Source organism: Myotis daubentonii, chromosome 12 (assembly GCF_963259705.1).
Source record: "Myotis daubentonii chromosome 12, mMyoDau2.1, whole genome shotgun sequence".
Classification (NCBI taxonomy): Eukaryota; Metazoa; Chordata; class Mammalia; order Chiroptera; family Vespertilionidae; genus Myotis; species Myotis daubentonii.
The window spans coordinates 29854989-29875186 of record NC_081851.1 but is presented as its reverse complement, the minus strand read 5'-3'; the positions used below and the strand labels follow the sequence as shown (position 1 = coordinate 29875186).

At 41.2% G+C, this 20198-nt stretch overlaps 1 protein-coding gene across 3 annotated transcripts in view; it reads left to right on the top strand.

Annotated features, from left to right (window-relative positions):
* The window catches only part of CTNNA2 (catenin alpha 2), a 1136278-nt gene that overhangs the window by 1034970 nt on the left and 81110 nt on the right, over positions 1–20198 (top strand). For all 3 annotated transcript variants that reach the window (XM_059659311.1, XM_059659308.1, XM_059659310.1), the window contains exon 12: positions 6408–6608. In XM_059659311.1, the coding sequence (XP_059515294.1) occupies positions 6408–6608 (201 nt within the window). The remainder of the gene's footprint in view (positions 1–6407; positions 6609–20198) is intronic.

The window sequence follows — 20198 nt, the reverse complement described above, 5'->3', positions numbered from 1 at the left end:
GCCTCCCCTCCTACTTACAGATGAGTAGGAAATACCCATGCACTGCCTTTCCCAAAGAGTTCAGAACTGCAAACTTTCCCAACTTCTCTTTTGCTTTAAATGCACGTACAAAACCTTCTGAGGGTGGGGAGGGACAAAGCGGGCAGGCCTCACCTCGGGCTTTTCCAAGAGTGCAAAGCCTTTCTGAATTTTCTCCACCAGCCGGGCCTCTTTGCACCTTTCTCCCTGCCATGCCTTTGTGTATCTCATTATTCCCAGCCACAGGAAACGGCTTTGGCTTCCGCTGATAACACGGTGCAGTCCAACCCCAGCGGTCCAGGCACCGCAGTGTGCCATGATGGGGAAATGAGCAGGCGCGATCAGGGAGCCAGCCTCGCGGGCCTTTGCAGGTGACAGGCACCTTGCCACCGAGGGGCTTGACAAGTAGTGACACAGCCCACTCTCTCCTGCTGGCAGGCTCTGGACACAGCCCAGTAGCTGGGGAGACTACTTCTCATCTCCTCTCCAAGCTGGAGCCCAAACATTTGCATCCATAAATTGCAAGTTTGGCCCAGGAGATCTTTTGAAATGGCATTAATGACATTTTGTGTGTCCGTTTCTTCTTAAGGGAATATCTAATCTGGCAGGAAACTCTAAACAACAAGAAGGATCTGCGTGCTTAAAGGATTATAGTTTTCTGTGTTTTGTTTTGTTTCATGCTACCTGAACTTGGGTGTCTGAGTGCTTAATGTGTCCACTTGCAAAGCAACAAGTTTGGGGTGCAATGATGCTGGCTATTAACATCACAGGAGCAAAACCAATTTTCTGCTGTGGCCTGGGCTCATAAAGAAGTGGATGGCTGTGTTAGAGCACTTAAACTTTTCCCACTGGGCAAAAGCTACAATTTTAATAGTGTTTTAAAATGAGCATCTTGGCATTAACCATGTGACAGTGTAATTCTTGGGTTTGGCTCACAAAATAGCAGGCATCTAAGATCAGAAAAAGCTGTTAACTCAACCCCATACTGTCCAAGAGTTTTGCTTTATTTTGTTTGTCTTTTCTTTTTCTTTTTTTTTCTTTTTGACTCCAGGGTCTCCAGTGTTTCCTTTAAAAAATTCATACAGTAAAGTTTGTTTTTGAACTTAGAAACAATAGCTTTACGGCTTATAACAATCAAGTGGTTTGGTCATCAGTGGCTTTTGTAACGAAGTTTCATCTTTTCTGAAATAGGCTGCAAAAATTCAAGGAAGTTTACCACAAAAGCTGTTGCAGTCCAACATGCTATGATATGTTTAAACACCACGCTTCATATCCAGGTGTAATATTCAAAGTATCTGAGCAGGGGTCCAGGCAGGGTAATCACCTCTGGAATACACATGCTTGGTATTGCTACTTTCACTTCTATATCCGTTTCTAGTTGGAACAGCACTCCTCCTTTCTTAATGATATCTTTCTCTTGAAAATACCTTAGTATCAAAATAATATATTTGATTGTCCCTCTTCAATGGACAAATTTATTCACTGTTCCCTTGATTGCCTCTTGTGTGTAAGGCACTGTCTCATGTGGATTTGCCTTTAAGTAATTCATTGCCCTTCTTGCTAGATACTAGGCCACTGTGCTTCCAAACCTGTGAGCCCCAGGCCCGAGGATGTAGGGAGTAGGAGGGGAGCAACTTTCACAAGGGGTTTATATTTCCAAAGTATGGCCTTGTGATCAAATCAAATGTCTATGTAAACAGGGGGAGCTCTTTTTAAAATGCATTGTTGGTACTTAGATTAATAAAATGCACATTTATTTAAAGCATTCTCTATCATTGGAGCTTTGATATAGTCCCATCTACAGTATAACTGTTGCTATGAGGGAATTGTAATTTACTTTTTCCATGAAAGGGGCACCTCTAATTGGAGAAGGTTGGGAAATGCTGAGAACACTATCTTAGCATTTCCAAAAAAAGTTACTCAGAAAACTGAGTCAATACTTTATTCACATGATACGGTTAACTTGATTATCATTGCACAAATTAGTTGATGATATGACTAATTAAAAGCAATGTGTTTTTTTAAACTTTTATTTACACTATTACAAATGCCCCTCCCCCACTTTGATCACCTCCACCCAGCCCTCTCTCCCCATGTCCCTCTGTCCATCAGCACACTGTGGTTATGCATATATGTTCTTAGGTTAATCCCTTCACCTTTCATCCAGTCCCCTGCTCCCCACTCCCTCTGACAACTGTCAGTCTGTTCCACATATCCAGGCCTCTGTTTCTATTTTGTTTGTCAGTTTATTTTATTCATTAGATTCCACATATAAGTGAGATCATATGGTATTTGTCTTTCTCTGACTGGCTTATTTCACTTAGCATAAAATGTTTTTTATATCATGGATTTTCAAGTTCTGCTGGCCTCCTTCAGATACAGCTATATATACAGAAGCATATTTTTTGTCTAATTAAATTAGTTGCATATTTCTAGTTTGGGAAATGGGATTTTTAAAAAACTCTCATTTTCTTGTAAGATACTGAGTCATAAGTGGATTGCTTAATTTTTTAAAAAATGTATTAATGCCAAAGAGATTAGTATCTAATATAATTAACAGATTCTTGTTTGCATTCAACTCCAAAATTCCATCTTTATGCACAGAAAAGGAGGAGCTATGCCTTTTCTTATATGAGGTTATTCAAAGAAAATGGCAACTGGATGGCTGTTTTTGACACTAGGACTTCTCAGTTGCTCACTTTCAGGGCTCAGGGAGCATTTTAATTGTCTGGAGGGATCCAGCCAGGCAGTACGAGGCCTACGTCAATCCAACTTTTGAATTTAAAATCCTGTCCTGGATTTCATTTGAGTAAACCCTTTTCTCAGGTGTCTTTGTTAGGTGGGTTTCCATGATATAATCCGAGATCTATATCTTATAAAGGGGTGATTTTCAGCAGTCTCCATAATCACAATGAAAACTTCTAAGTCTAATTTTCACAATTGTTTTTTTCTTTTACTTAGAAAAATATCAACATTCAGAAGTACTACTTCTTGTGACTTTAAGATATCTGAATATTAAAATGTAAACACTTCCTTTATTTTTCTATTCTAATTGAAATTAAAGAACTGGAGAAAGTAGAAAGCAGACATTTGTAATGGTTGAGTGAGGAAATCATATTATATGAGGTCAAAACGGATGTTCTTAATGAAAAGTAAGTTATACTTTGCCGTTTTCTATCAAATGTTCTATAAGAACAAATATTCCCTGTGAGTGATGGTTTAATGAAAGTAGGAGAGATCCATGGTAGAGGCAGGGGTTTGCCAAGTGCCCTCTCATTTCTCCTTCTTTGGGAATTTTAAAATTAGAACTAGTTCTAGAAACTTCTTAAAGTGGCAAACATTGTGGGGAACACTTATTTTAGTCCTTCATTATCTACTAGAGGCCTGGTGCAAAAAAATTTGTGCATTGGGGGGGAGGGGGGTCCCTCAGCCCAGCCTGTGCCCTCTCAAAGTCTGGGACCCCTCGCGAGATAACAACCTGCTGGCTTAGGCCTGCTCCCGGGTGGCAGAGGGCAGGCCCAATCTCTAGGTGCAGCCCCTGTTTGGGCTCAGAGCAGGGCCGATTGGGGAGTTGGGGCGCCGCCCCCTGTCATGCACAGAACAGGGCGGATTGGGAGGTTGCGATGCCACCCTCAGTCATGCTCAGGGTAGGGCCGATTGGGGGGTTGGGGCACCGCCCCCTGTCACACTCAAGGCAGGGTCGATGGGGAGGTTATGGCGCCACCCCCTGTCACGCACAGAGCAGGGCCCATCAGGGGGGTTGGGGCTCCGTACCCTGTCACGCACAGAGCAGGGTCAATAAGGGGGCTGGGGACCTCCCCCCTGTCACTCACAGAGCAGGGCCGATCAGGGGGTTGGGGCGCCGCCACTCTCACACTCAGGGTGGGGCTGATGGGGAGCTTATGGCTCTACCCCTTCACACACAGACCAGGGCCCATGGGGGGGTGGTTGGGGCGCCGCACCCTGTTACACACAGAGCCACAGGGCGATCAGGGGGTTGGGGAGCTCCCCACTATCAGGCAGAGAGCAGGGCTGATCAGGGGGTTGGGGCGCCTTCCCCTGTCATGAACAGATCATGGCTGATAGGGAGGTTGTGGCCCCACCCCCTGTCACACACAGAGCCGCAGTGCGATCAGGGGGTTTGGACGCTGCCCCCTGTCATGCTGATCCCGGTGCCAGGAGGCCTCATGGCTCCGCTGATCCTGGTGCTGGGAGGCATGTTACTCTTTTACTCTATAGGATAGAGGCCTGATGCATGGGTGGGGCTGGCTGGTTTGCCCTGAAGGGTGTCCTGGATCAGGGTGGGGGGTCCCCACTGGGGTGCTTGGCCAGCCTGGATGAGGGGATGATGGCTGTTTGCAGCTGGTCACACACCCTTCAGGGTGGGGGTCCCCACTGGGGTGCCTGGCCAGTTTGGGTGAGGGGCTGAGGGCTGTTTTCAGGCTTGCGGGTGACTGAAGCTCCCAACTGCTCCTTTTTTTCTCTCTTTTTTTTATTCTGGGCCAGCTTTAGCTCTGGCTCCAGCTCTGAGGCCTCTGCTGCTGAAAGCAGGTATCTGGTTTGTTTGTGTTCTATAATCGAAACACTGTATCAACTCCAGCTCTGAGATCCTGGCTGGCTGAAAGCAGGCTTCTGGGGTTTTGTTTAGCTTCTATATTTGTAACAATGTTTCAAACTGCAAGTTCAGATGCTGGCAAGGCAGGCGGGGAACGTTGGTTTCCTCCGTCAGTGAAGCAAGCAAGCCTCATGTTAGTTTCAATCTGCCTGGCTGCCGGCCGCCATCTTGGCTGACAGTTAATTTGCATATCGCCCTGATTAGCCAATGGGAAGGGTAGCGGAGGTATGGCTAATTACCATGTTTCTCTTTTATTAGATAGGATTCATTGAGTCTGGCAGTTATAATTTTTAAAAGGTACCATATTATTTAAATTTAAAAAGGTACCAGATTATTTAAGACTATTAAACTTGTTCTATTTAATCTATTAGGAGTGTGAAGGTGTGTATTTTCAGTTTAAGGTCTTTTCTTTCCTGAAACTAAAAATACTAAACTTTTTAAACATTTCCTTAGTATTCCATTTCTAAAGAATATACAGCCTGACCAGTGTGGCTCAGTGGTTGAGCATCAACCTATGAACCAAGAGGTCAAGGTTCCATTTCTGATCAGGGCACATGCCCAGGTTGTGGGCTCGATCCCCAGTGTGGGGCATGCAGGAGGCAGCCAATCAATGATTCTCTCTCATCATTGATGTTTCTATCTCTCTCCCACTTCCTTTCTGAAATTAATAAAAATATATTTTAAAAAGTATAATACACAAGGGACATGATTACAAATTTCACATTGGATGTGGGAAATACAGAATTGCACACTTGCAAAATGGTAAGGGACCAGATTGCGTGTTTTCTCTGGCTAGTGGAGCATGAAGCCTCCTACCCTGCCTGCTTGATTCTATTTGGGGCAATAGCCACGAAGTAATCACTGATCTTGATGCTAACCTGAGGGAATCAGCCACAAGACTGGATTGTATTTTAGTTGTGGAGAACTCTGTGACCATATTCACCTGATCAGTTTCCCCATTGCACATACCTTGTGCATGACATGACATTAGAAGACTGACTGGGTGATGTTTGTTCATTCTATGGTTTCCCCTAAATGCTCCTTGATGAAAACATGATCCAACAAACATGAGCTCAAAGCTGGTCATGTTCAGAAATGTTTCTGCTTGGCCAGTCAACTTTGTATTAGCTGCACAACCACTTCTAAAAGACCTTTCCATGTAATCGCTCTCAAACATTGAAACCAAGAAAGGGATATTCTTTAAGTTAATGCTCCTCAAAGAATGGTCTCTAAACCAGAAACATTAACATCACCTGAGAACTTGATAGAAATACAGTTTCTTGGGCTCCACTCCAGACTGAATAAAAAATACTGGGAATGACTCCTAACAGTCTATATCAGTGGTTCTCAACCTTCTGGCCCTTTAAATACAGTTCCTCATGTTGTGACCCAACCATAAAATTATTTTCGTTGCTACTTCATAACTGTAATGTTGCTACTGTTATGAATCGCAATGTAAATACCTGATATGCAGGATGGTCTTAGGCGACCCCTGTGAAAGGGTCGTTTGACCACCAAAGGAGTCGCGACCCACAGGTTGAGAACCACTGGTCTATATGATTCTGCTAGTCCTCAGGCTGCTGCTCAAGCTTGAGGCTCACTATTGTAATGATAAACTCTGTCCTTTAAATATCACTTTTGTGTCATCAGGCATATATTGATATGCAAGATGATGGTTCATGATAGTTGATGAATCTTAGATTGCTTCTTAAAGGTTTGAGTGATACAAGATTATATAAATGTGTACATGTTTCCCTCCCCCTCTCCCCCCCAGAAAATCACATCTTGGAGGACGTGAACAAATGTGTGATAGCTCTACAAGAGGGGGACGTGGACACTCTGGACCGGACTGCGGGGGCCATCAGGGGCCGGGCAGCTCGAGTCATACACATCATCAATGCTGAAATGGAGAACTATGAAGCTGGTGTTTACACTGAGAAGGTGCTGGAAGCTACAAAATTGCTCTCTGAGACAGGTAAACATGGCAAATAGATTCGACCAAAATGTCAATGAGTGATTAATGTCCACATTTGAATAAATCTGTTTCATTGTGTTCTTTAGGCCTTTATGCATCTGTATTATGCATGATCATGGAAGCGGTGCTTGCTGTCTTCGATTCTTGAGTTGAAATTTGTATAACTTTAGCAGAATAATGATTTTTTTTTGCTTTGCATGCATATGTGACTTTGTAGTTTTCATATATAATCTCATTTGATCCTCGCAAGGACCTTATGAAGTAGGCAGATAATAAAAATTTATTTCCAATTACAAAAGCAGTAGGCAGATAATAAAAATTTATTTCCAATTACATATGCAAACGTGGAAGTTTGAATCAGTTAAGAGAAGAAAAAGTTTTGCAAGGCTACAAGGTAGTGGCAATGTGATTGAAACTTGGAATCTCAAAGTTGAAAACTATTTCTTAGTCTGTTTCTTGAGAAGGTAGGACCTTGAGGAAGGACTATGGACAACCATAGTGAAGGAAGCATAAAGGCTCTGGGTAATTCCTGGCAATGAAGCACTTAAAGGAGGTGGAGGCTTCTGACAAAGGGTTAAGCATTCAATATATGTCCTGCCCCTCTAGGAAAGCCTTACATGCCCCCCTGCAGGGGGTGTGACTGCCCACGTGGGAATCGGTGCTGTGGTAAGACACAGTTACTTATATGAGCCTGTCATAGCTCTCCGGTGCATTGGGGCGGACAAAAAGACTTACTTCCACTGAGTTAACAGAACCGCCCCTAACTTTGAATAGTTGTGTCAAAAACTGGCCTATTTTTAGTAGTTTATGCTCTTGACTAGTGTCTCTTGGCTTTAGTCCATTTCTAAAAGTCCTTCATGCCTTGTGAATTTGTATGTACGGGGGGAATGAGAATAAATTCAAGGAAGGGGAGAACACAAAGAGAATTTAAGTCTATATTGCACGGGGTTTTGACTGGGTAATGACTTGGGTCCCATGCCTGTATGGAATGACCTCGCCTTAAACCCCAAGGTGAGGAGGGCTTCTCCAGCTTGCACATGGACTTTGGAACCACTGGGCTTTTCAAAACTAGATGTGTCTCTAAAAGGTCAGATACAGCAGTGTTCCAAGTTCTCTGTGTTACAAATACGTTTCCTTCTACAGGGCAAAGGTTATTTACAAAGATTTCTGTAGATATTTATTCTGGAATATCAAGAATAAAAAAGAGATGAATAGAGACATTGGTAGCACTCTTAGAAATATAAGCAGAATGGATATAGTGTAATGTCACAAAATAAAGAGCATATCCAGAGATTGTTGTTCTTCAGAATCCTCACAGAGTTAGACTTAGAAATAATAATGATAACAATAAGGATAAAAATCAACTTGCATTTTAACTAGCTCAGTGGTTCTCAACCTGTGGGCCATGATCCCTTTGGGGGTTGAACGACCCTTTCACAGGGGTCGCCTAAGACCATCGGAAAACACATATTGAATATATAATTACATATTGTTTTTGCGATTAATCACTATGCTTTAATTATGTTCAATTTGTAACAATGAAAATACATCCTGCATATCAGATATTTACATTACAATTTATAACAGTAGCAAAATTACAGTTATGAAGTAGCAACGAAAATAATTTTATGGTTGGGGGTCACCACAACATGAGGAACTGTATTAAAGGGTCGCAGCATTAGGAAGGTTGAGAACCACTGAACTAGCTGAAATTCACTGTTTTCTTTCAAATTGGCTTGCCCTTTGCATTCAATAGAGCAACACAGCAAGTCATAATAGTATTTCTTTCTTCATGTGGAAGATTTAAGAAATAGGGATATAACTTTTCAATTTAAGGACTTTTCTTGCACCCATTAGAGGACCCCTCTCACATTCCTGTTGCTCTCAGTTTCTGGCCCATTTGCTCTATTTGTTATAAAGTCTCAGCTTCACATGGCATCACTGACACATGGCAGTGCCCCCTTGGGTATGACACTAGGTAAAGACTGTCAGATGCTAAGTGAAATAAGCCAGTCAGAGAAAGATAAATAACACATGATCTCACTCATTTGTGGAATATAGAGAACAACATAGGCTGATGAAAATGGATAGATCCAGAGACAGAGAAGCAGCGATAAGACTGGCAAATCTCAGAGGGAAAGTAGGGGAGGGTGGGGGTAAGGGGGAGAGATCAACCAAAGGACTTTTATGCATGTATATAAGCCCAACCAATGGACACAGACAACAACGGGGTGAGGGCATGAGTAGGGGGGAGTTATGGGGGGAATGAGGTCACATATGTCATACCTTAATAAAGAAATTAAAGATTGGGAAAAAAAGACTGTCAGAGACAGGGAGGACTCAGCTCATGCCTGCTCCTGAGTGGTGGGAATGATAATTCTAGCAGATGAAAGATACAGAATTTACATGCAATTTTTTTTTGTGCACACAAAGATTTTAGGCATTTTTCAAGAGACAGTTTTTTTTTTTCCTTACTCTATTTTGGGATGCTTTAATGAACAGAAGGAGTAGTGCCCATTGAGTCAAAATCTGCTTAAAAGCAAGGACAGCATGCTCAGTTGATTGAGATACTTTAACATAATTTTCACCAGTGTCTTGAAATGTATATAATTTTCTGGTTGATTTTTTTTAACTGAAAAAGAAAATCAGTGAAACAGAGCAATTTGTCCTGGGTTGTTGTTGCTAATCAAGATTTTGCTCTTATTTGTTAATTTTCAGAGCTTTTAACATTCTCATCCTAGACCTCTCATACAGTAATTGAATACTCTGGGGATGTAACTGAATTACCTTCCTGATTCTGATGTCCACATTTAATTTTTAATTGAATAGATGAGATGAGAAAGATAGTTAAGATAGTTAGATGTGTTCTATTTTTCAGGATCTATTGAAGATAACTCAAAAGTAACCAGGTGGAAGACATTGAAATAGTTTGTACACAACTGTAGTAAGAGATATAATACTACATGTCAAGGAAAAGTGGATGTTATTGGGCTAAGAACTAGAATATGCAAGGTATATGAATTATTTTGCTTCTGTCACCAATTTTTCTTAAAAAGGAACAGAATTGGTTCTTTATGTGTAACTACAGAATTTGTTAAAGAAATGAAAGCAAAAATATTAGCTGTTGACTCATTGGTTGCTAATTAGAATTGTTGGAGTATGTACTAGACACATGGAGTTTGAGGAAGACCATAGGATCAGAGATTAGATCTTTGATTACGATTGTGCAGAGTTTTGTTGAAAATTATATATATATAATATATATACATAATATATATATATTATATATATATAATATATATATTATATATATATATATAATATATATATATTATATATATATATGTTCTAAAACGAATTTGTTCTCTTGTCAGTTTCTGGGCATGTGAATCAGGCATATGTCCTCAAAAAAACTCATGCATATCACTAATGCCCAAGTTTCTACTTTTGGGCTGATGTTTTATTTTTCATTTAAAAAAAAATCTTATAGTCACATTGAGTTGGTCACTTATTTTTTTATATAAGCCTGTCAAACTCTGTCCTGAGAGTATATCTTATTTTGGGAAGAGAAACAGGGGCATTGGTCAAAGAAGGGGAGATACTAAGACAAAGGATGAGGAAAAAAGAAAGGAGTCCAAGACATGGAAGACAAACGGTCACATTTTCTTTTCCTTGTTACAGCCTACAAGGTTCTGCCTAGTTTTATATTCAGGTTATTAGACTCAAGACCCTAAGGCAGAATGTTCCCAGCCTCTGTACTATAGATGTTGTAGCCCAGCAGTTCTCAACCTGTGGGTCGCGACTCCTTTGGTGGTCAAACGACCCATTCACAAGGGTCGCCTAAGACCATCCTGCATATCAGATATTTACATTACGATTCATAACAGTAGCAACATTACAGTTATGAAGTAGCAACGAAAATAATTTTATGGTTGGGTCACAACATGAGGAACTGTATTTAAAGGGCCAGAAGGTTGAGAACCACTGTTTTAGCCTGAGTAATTCTTTCTTGGGGGCAGGGAGCTCTCCTGTGCAGCAACCCTGGCCTTAACCCACTAGGACCTCCTCCCTTCTCCTTCCCCAGTTGTGACAACCTAGTGTCTCTAGATATTGCCATGGGTCCTTGGGAGGGGCTAACCCCCTTGAAAATAACTGCCTAAAGGAAGACATATCCTGAAATAGGGGCAAGTTTCAGGCAGAGTGGCACCCATGTGTTGTGGCCATAGGGCATGGTAAAGGGAATAGAATAAAGAGTACATTGCAAAAAAGAATCTAAGGAAAGGCAGAATGTTCACAAACTCTTGTCTAGACCAGTGATGGCGAATCTATGACACGCGTGTCAGAGGTGACACGTGAACTCATTTTTTTTGGCTGACTTTTCTTTGTTAAATGGCATTTAAATATATAAAACAAATATCAAAAATATAAGTCTCTGTTTTACTATGGTTGCAAATATCAAAAAATTTCTATATGTGACACGGCACCAGAGTAAAGTTAGGGTTTTTCAAAATGCTGACACACCGAGCTCAAAAGTTTCATCATCACTGGTCTAGACCCGTGGTTGGCAAACCGCGACTCGTGAGCCACATGTGGCTCTTTGGCCCCTTGAGTGTGGCTCTTCCTAAGCCTTAGGAGTATCCTAATCCTATCTAACAAAAGAGAAAAATGGTAATTGGCGTACGACGATACCCTTTTCATTGGCTAATCAGGGCTATATGCAAATTAACTGCCAACTAAGATTGGCAGTTAACTGCCAACTAAGATTGGCAATTAACTGCCAACAGGATGGTGGTTAATTTGCATATGTAGGCACAATGCAGGGAGGCGAAAGGGAAAGCAGGAAGAAGCCCCCTGCCACTGACAGTGATCGGAAACCCAGAGGGGAGCTAAGAGCTGGGGGGCAGGGCAAAGGCGGCCCTGGGGCCGCCTTTGCCATGCCCCCCAGCCATGATCAGAGAATCAGGCGCCTTTGCCGCCCTGGCCAGTGATAGCAGGAAGGAGGGGTGGAGCCAGCAATGGGAGCTGGGCACGGTCGAAGCTGGCAGTCCCAGGAGATAGGGGTCCCTTGCCTGGGCCTAAAGTGAAGCCCACGATCGCGGGGCCGCTGCAGCTGCGGGTCCCCACTGCCCGGGCCAGACACCTAGGCCAGAGATGTTAGGCCTGGGCAGGGGCAGAGCCTGCAACCACGCGGAGCTGGGGGTCCCCTGCCCAGGCCTGACACCTCTGACGGAGGCCTCAGGCCTGGTCAAGGGGCCAATCCGGTGATTGGTGATCGGAGGGTGATGAGGGTCAACTCCTCTGGCCGAGGCATCAGGCCTGGGTGGGGGGCGGGGCCGGGGATTGGGGGGATATGATGGTCCCCTTGCCCAGGCCTGAAGCCTGGGTCAGAGGCATCAGGCTTGGGCGGGGGGTGGAGCAAGCGATCAGAGGGAGATGGGGTCCCCTGCCCAGGCATGATTCCTGGGCCAGAGGCCTCAGGCCTGGGTGGGGGCCAGAGCCAGTGATCGGGGGGAAATGGGGGTCCCCTGTCCAAGCCTGACACCTCTGGCGGAGGCGTCAGGCCTGGGCAAGGGGCTGATCAGGCGATCGGAGGGTGATGGGGGTCTACGCCTCTGGCCGAGGCATCAGGCCTGGGCTGGGGGCAGAACCAGTGATGGGGGAAATGAGGGTCCCCTGCCCAGGCCTGACGCCTCTGTCAGAGGCGTCAGGCCTGGGCAAGGGGCCGATCCTGTGATTGGAGGGTGATGGGGGTCAACGCCTGAGGGCTTCCTGTATGTGAGAGGGGGCAGGCTGGGCTGAGGGACACTCCCCCCCCCCCCACCACACACACACACACACACACACATACACCCAGTGCACGAATTTTGTGCACCGAGCCCCTAGTTAAGTTAATAACAATGTACCTACTATATAGTTTAAGTTTTAAAAATTTGGCTCTCAAAAGAAATTTCAGTCGTTGTACTGTTGATATTTGGCTCTGTTGATTAATGTGTTTGCCGACCACTGGTCTTGACCATACTTTGCTGCTAAAGGTGTTTGTAAACACAGGCCAGACCCTGTTAGACTTGTAAATGACCAGGGGTGGCTCTCTGTGGAGAAACTCCCAATTTGCCACCTGACTGCCTTGCTTGAGTGGCTAGAAACAGATCTAAAGAGTGACAAAATGGTCTGTGGGTTATTTTCCATGGATTATATTACTTCCTCAGTAAAGACCATGTTTTGCTCAAGAGTGCTTTTTGGGTTCATATGACTGCCGAGTTAAACTGGAGGAATAATTTTGTGGATTATGAGGATGCTAACATTCTAGGGCAATATTATATAAAAATTACCTATTTGTTTTTTATGAAACTAAATTAGGCTGATGTAGAGCAAGTTTATTGTGTTTTCATCAGCCCCATTACCTGCTTACATATTTGATGTGCTGTTCAATAAAACCTGAATTATAATCAATTGTTAACAGCTTGGTAGTAAGTGAACACTTAACCAGACTCATCTTCACAGATCTCATTTACAGTCAGGTTGCTGCATAAGGTTGGGGAGGAGGCAAAATATATTCAGTGATATCATATTTAGATATGTAGTGAGTAGCTCACTCTTCACTGAACAGATTACATTGAAATGTCACTTTTTAAGTTTGATAGTTGATGCAAGTTTATGGCAATGTGTACGTGATCAGGCAGTTCCTTCTTCAAAGGGGACAAAAAAATACTGTATTTTTAATAGGATTCTGATATTAAGCACTTTATATGCAGAAATTAAAATTCCATTATTTTGGAGAACACGTGGGCTAAACAGATGGCATAATTTTTTATTAAGACTTTATTATTTTAGAACAATTTAATGCTCATAGAAAAATTAAAGGGAAGATACAGATATTTCCCGTATACCCCTGGATTGCACATATGCATAGTGTCCCATATTATTGATAACCCCTACAAGATTGGTAGATTTGTCACAATTAATGACCTATATTGACACATCATAATCATCTGAAGTCCATATTTAATTAGAGTTAACTCTTGGTGTATATTCTAAGGGTTTGACTAATGTGTAATAACATGTGTCCATCCTTACGTTATCATACAATGTATTTTTCACTGTCATAAAAAAACTTTGTACTTCATCTAATCATCCCTCTCCTCCTCCCAATTCCTTGTCAACCATAGATCATTCTACTGTCTCCATAGTTTTGTCATTTCTAGAATGTCATATAGTTGGAATCATACAGTATGTAGCCTCTCTAGATTATCTGTTTTTACTTAGTAGAGATGATATTACTTAGTAGAGATGATATATACTTAGTAGAGATGATATAGCTTTTATGCTTCTGTGAACTTTTCATAAAAACAAGAGATGTCTTCCACTATTTCTATATGTAAGATAATTAACAAATAAAAAGTGCCCTAACTGGGAATAGTAATGAGGGGCACATTTGCATCTCAAAATAATGTAGTAGAACAAATCCAGGTTAGGAATCAGAAGAACTCAATTCCTTGACTTCTACCAACTAGCTGTGACCTTACACAAATTACTTAATGCTCTGGGCCTTAGCTTCTCATGTATTGCCTGATGTTTTGTCATCTAAGAATGGTCAGTGTTATTGGAATATATGTGAAAGACTGTATGGGGAGACATGAAAAAAAAGCCACTGTCTACTGGCTTTCTGGTGACTGCACTTAAGATGGATAATTTTTTCCCATGACTCCTCTGTAAAAAAATCATCTGATCCATTTAAACAGGTGTGTTCATTATTCTTCAAGCAAAACATATCCATTCTGTCTCCACTCTCCTTCCAGTAATGTTCTCCGTTTTCTCTTTCTCTACAGCTGTGCCTTGAACTTATCCTTCAAAATCTGGCTCAAGTCTCAGCTGAAGACAGTAGGGACCATTCTATCAGTCTTTTGACATTTATATGTTCTCTTCAGTTACATGGTCCCCAACTAGATTCAGGTCCTAGAGGCAGGTGGTTCTGTAGGTGCCTAGGGACTAGAACAGTGTTATCATATAATTAGCATTTAATGTGTATGTATTGAATACAAAAAATAGGATATTACATTTTTGTTTCAGTAGAGAATAGGTCCTCTAGCATCCTTAGATTTATAGCTCAAGATTTCAAGATAAATATGAAGACATTCCCCCACCCCCCTTCCTTTCTACATTCTCTTTCTAAAGGGAAGCAATCTGCTTAGTCACTTGGACTATACTTATTCCACTTGGACTGATTTCTGTTGCTAGAGAGATTAAGTTTTATGATTGGACAGGTCTAGGTGAACTGCTATATATGACTTGATGTGTAGCGTGCAGACTGAAGGAAGATCAATATCAGAAGAAGATGGTAGGGACAGCTTATTGGGAAGACAAAAAACATCCTATATTATAGATAAAAAGCCTATGACAGTCTAAGTTCAGTTCTCCATAATCAACCTTAAAATTTGATTATGGAAGTAAAGAATATCAACAGATTCTCTAAGGACTGAGGTTGTTCAGCCTAGACATCCTAATATATGTATTTTAATATGGCCCTTATTATAGGTGTAAAGTATTTATCTCTGAAAGCTCCAATGGATAATGATATGGAGGAAATGTTTTACTTGGTGGTGGTTGTGATATTCCTGGTGGTGGAAGTCAGAAGTGTAGGAGGAATGAGAAGGACATTTTAGCCCTTGAATAGCCCTTAAATAGGCACATGTGTAGTTTGTCCTAAAGCTCTTTCTGTATGACCGAAACCTACATACTTCAGGTATTTTAGGAATTTGGCTGATGGTTTTAAATATCTATATTTATTTTATCCTGAAAACAAATGAAAGATTCTGGGCTCAGAGAAAAAAAAAACAACATATTAATTACAACAGTAACCTTGCTAGTGCTCCATACTTCATTCTGCTTCTCAAGGCATGTGATGAGGGCAGATGAATTTTGCACATACAAGGGGGGTCCATACTACAGTAGAGGAGCCACAGAATTATGAATCTGAGAGCTTATGTAGGAACTGGTGCTCAGCTGCCTCTCTCCCCTCCTAAGAGGAGAAGAGAAAACTTTGCTCTTTAAAAAAATACATTTTTACTGATTTCGGATAAGAGGAGGGTGAGAGAGAGAAAAACACCAATGATGAGAGAGAATCATTGATCGACTAACTCCTGCATGCTCCCTACTGGGGAGCGAGTCCAAAACCCAGGCATATGCCCTGACCGGGAATTGAACCCGTGACCTCCTGGTTCATAAGTCAACGCTCAACCACTGAGCCACGTCAGCCAAGTCCCTTTTCTCTTTAACATTAATAAACCCTCTCCAGGAAATGTTCTCATATTGATACAACCCTTTGGAATATAAATGAATGGCTCTAGGTTTTATCCCCTTTTGACATGTAAACACATTTCTCTGCAGGAGATAGATAACCTGGAGATTTTCAGTTTTATTTCACTGTCATAGGACTTTTATTGAGTCATTTTTTGAACCACATTACCAGTCAGAAAGCCCTGGCCACGAAGAAACATAAGAATATTTTCCCTATTTTGGCTTATTTGTAAATAATATGTTCTGCTAGAATAAAGACATGTCCCGCTCTCGAAGCATCGAGGGGCTGAAGAATCACCTGAGAAAATACAACTTAAGGAGAGAAAGTAAGACACAATTTTAGCCTGATAATAAACCTCTCCTATGGAAGTGGAGGTGGGATCGGGTGGGCACAGTTCCATGTTTACGTATCTATAGTTTAGAGCAACATTGTGGCGGAAACATCACTTTCCTAGTGCCTGGTTGTCAAAGTAAAACTAAAAGGAAGACAGTGAACCTCCAGTTCTGCATGAGTCACATCACGGATTCATAATTCTGGGGACTGCAAAGGATGTGGTACTTCTTCCTCACTCCCAGGGTCCCAAGGACTGGCATTCATGGTAGTGACAGTGCACAGAGGAAGGACCTGCACAGGTGTCCACTGGGATTGGTGGCCAGGATGTATTAATTGTGCACAAGAGAGGTGGCAGTAAGTCCCCTTGACTAGAATATCTGCCAGATCAGTGACAGGTGCTTGAATCAAAGAAAGGGAGGATATGCGGACAGTCACTTGTTAGAGAGCATGTGACACGTCACTGGTGTATTCCAGAAATAGTTTGACTAGGGGAAATAAGAAGCTTTGCTTGTAGCTAGAGGACCTGAAGTAACAGATGGACATAAGAACCAGAGAAGCTGTGTTTATTCTGGTCAAAATGATCCCAAAATAGCCTCCCCACCTGGCTTTTGTCTCTGCGTTTTACTTGTTCTATAACAATGGCTGGTTTTGTCCTTGTCTGTAAAGTTTTCTCTCTAACCGCATCAACCAATCCCACTCCTCTGTGCCCCCTTTGCTCTTACCCGTGTCACCCATTACATACCAACTATATACTGCCTGTGTTGCAAGCTCTTTGTTTGCCCTTTTGTCTGTCTTTATGTAAGTATCTGTGTTCTGTCTACCTTTGTGTCTTTTAATTAGGAAGTAATACACACACACACACACACACACACACACACACACCCTAAAGTCTAGGGTGTGTGTGTGTGTGTGTGTGTGTGTATTACTTCCTAATTAAATTTTGACCCCCTGACATTTAAGACTACCTCTTCATTTTTTCTATCCTTGATTAGAGTTGAAGCTTAAAAGTGTTTATTAATATAAATGAAAAACGTATCTGACAGAGTAATACCTTATCGGGGTGATTGTATCCTTTTTAACAATTACAAGTTGAAATGATCAAAATCAGAATCTTTAAAATTATGTGCAATCCATTTTTAGCAATTATTTTACTACATGTTAATCCTTTAAACCTCAGTGATGCCAGATTTAACTGTATTTATCAAGCTTGGTTTCCAGAAACACTGTAAATTAAATAAGGCACGTCCAGTTCTTTATTCTTCCCTTAAGTTTCAGAATTAAAGATGGCATCCTTTCTTCGTAACTTAATAATCCTTTTGTGATTATTTTTGAAATGCTTGTTTTAAAATCTAAGAGAACTTTCCTAGCAAGCATTTTCTTTCCCTCGGGAAGGGGATTTGTGTCTAGACAAGCGCAGATGGATGTCCCCCGTTTCTCTCAGGGCAGTCGTCGTGAACGGAATTTAGAGGAGTTTTTCCCCCTTTTTCTAGGCAGTGCTTTTTCATCTTCCATCAAGCAACTCAGCTCATGGGTTATGTATGGCCTTCTGGATTTGGATGTTTGAAATGTACATTGTAATTTTGCAAACATGAATTTATGAAAATGGAAGCCTTTAGGAACTCCCACAGAGGAAACAGATGACTGACTCTGAGGAAACAGAGTCCAAGAATACATACAGATGAAAGAATTAGAACTAGCCAGAATGCTGCTGACGCCTGTCTGGAAAGGTAGGAAGAGTAGACAAATAGTACCCTGGGAGGAAGGAACAGAGTATGCTGGGCTTCTTTTGTCCTTGCTCCTGGCTTCCGGTGCTCCACATCTTCTAACTTGATTAAGAGTGATTAAAACAAAGCACCATAAAACCTAGTATGTCATTGGTCTAGACCGTACAGTTTTAATTTGGAGTATTTAAGTATTTGTGAACTGTCTCTACCAAATTTTGGAAAGCATTTGGGGATACTCAAGATTCAAATCCAATAAATCAATTCATATATAATAAAATGAAACTTTGAAGTAGAAGGGAAGGAGTCTCACAATATTAGATTAAGCTGGGGGGTGTTTCAGAAAAAATATTTTATTTGAGCTAGGAAAACTAGGTTTTATTATTATTTTGCAAAGTCTCTTAACTTTTAAAGATTATCTTTCCCCATGGATCTGGAGGTCATAATGGAATACAATGTTTAACACAGACCTTTCTGGCAATCAAGACAAAAAGAAAAATTCTAGGAGTAAGCTTATAAAATCTTGTGCTATTAACAGATATTATAGGAGAGTTATTATTAAACATGCAAAGTCATTAGAAGGCTGATGTGGTCCGGTCAAGGAGAGAGAAGGGCATAAAAGCAGGGATTTTTTTTTAAATAGAAGTTGTCCCAACTTCTCAATTTTCAGGAATTTCAGCACTAGTTGGTATGTTATGTTCAATTTACTCCAACAGGGTGTACTTTTTGGGGGTGAATCACGTGATTGTACCTGCAAAGGAGACTGGAATATTTTGCCTGCTGTAAGCAAAGAAAAGGGTGCATGGCTGGGTAGACACAAAGGGTCATGATGTGAAAACAGTTACAAGAACTCTTTACTGTGAATCTTTCATGTGCCAGACAGAATGGTAAGCATTGTGCATAGATTCCATTCTTTTGTGCCTTGTAGGAAAGATCCTTTTGTTTTGTCACTTCATTCCCAGTGCCTAAAGTACTGCCTATGTGCTTATATATAATATTCCATTAAAAATTATTGAATGCATTATTTCTAAACTTTATGTAAAACCCAAAGGACCTCTGTCATTATCTCTGTTTTACAACTGAGTAACTGAGGTTCAAATTGGTTAACTTGTACAAAATGAAATATTGAGATTCAATTATACTTTTGTCTTGACCCAATACAAAGATGAGAAACCTAGACTAATGATACTTGCTACAATTGAGCAGAAATTTTAATGTCCTGCTATTTTTACTGATATTTCTATTTATGGCATAGCAACTCTATTAGTTATCCACTGTTGTGTAAAAAAATCACCCTAACTATTAATAGATTGATACTATAAACATTATGTCATCATTTCTATGGATCAGAAAGCTGGGCACAGCTTAGCTGACTACAACTGTCTCAATCTCTCAAAAGAATAGAGGAAAATAGCAGAGCTAGATAGTGGGGAAGGAAAAACTAAAATTGGCTCAAGGTGATTGAAGAGTGGGGAGTTGGAGTAGAGAAAGACAGATTGGGGGAATTGTGCAGAGAAACATAATAAAGCTGGTACATAATTCAAAGGGAAGAAAAAAGAAGAAAAATTGAAATCACTAGTACATATCAGAGGGAAGAAAAAAATTAATATCAGTAAGAAAAATTTCATTTGACTTAAGTTCAGAGAGTCAAACATTAATCTTAGAATCTCAGAAGAAGCTGTGTAGCCAGGTGTGATGAAAGTCGGCAAGGATTAGAGCGAATGTGCAAAATCAGGGTGAAAAGTGAAAGAACTGGATAATGCAGGAAACCCTAGCCAAGTGAGTCAACAAGATTCTGGCTACTTTTGTACCTTGTGGGACATGATTGACATCTGGTGGAAGTGCATGAATCTATATATGACATAGAAAAATGAAATAGCCACTATCAACAAAGTAGACTTATAGATCTATTCAATTATTTACTTCTTGCCCAATAGTTAGAAACCCAAGTAGCCCTAAAAAGATTCTGAACTCAGGATTTTTGAAGATTCCTGTTTGGGCGTGACAGAAATCCTAGAACATTCTCTACTAACATAATCATGAAGTTGTTTACTAAAACTCCTGAACCAACAATAAAGCCAAGGCTAGCTTCTGTGGTTTTTGTTCCATTATTATTTTTAAATATATTTTATTGATTTTTTACAGAGAGGAAGGGAGAGGGATAGAGAGTTAGAAACATCGATGAGAGAGAAACATCCATCAGCTGCCTCCTGCATACCTCCTACTGGGGATGTGCCCACA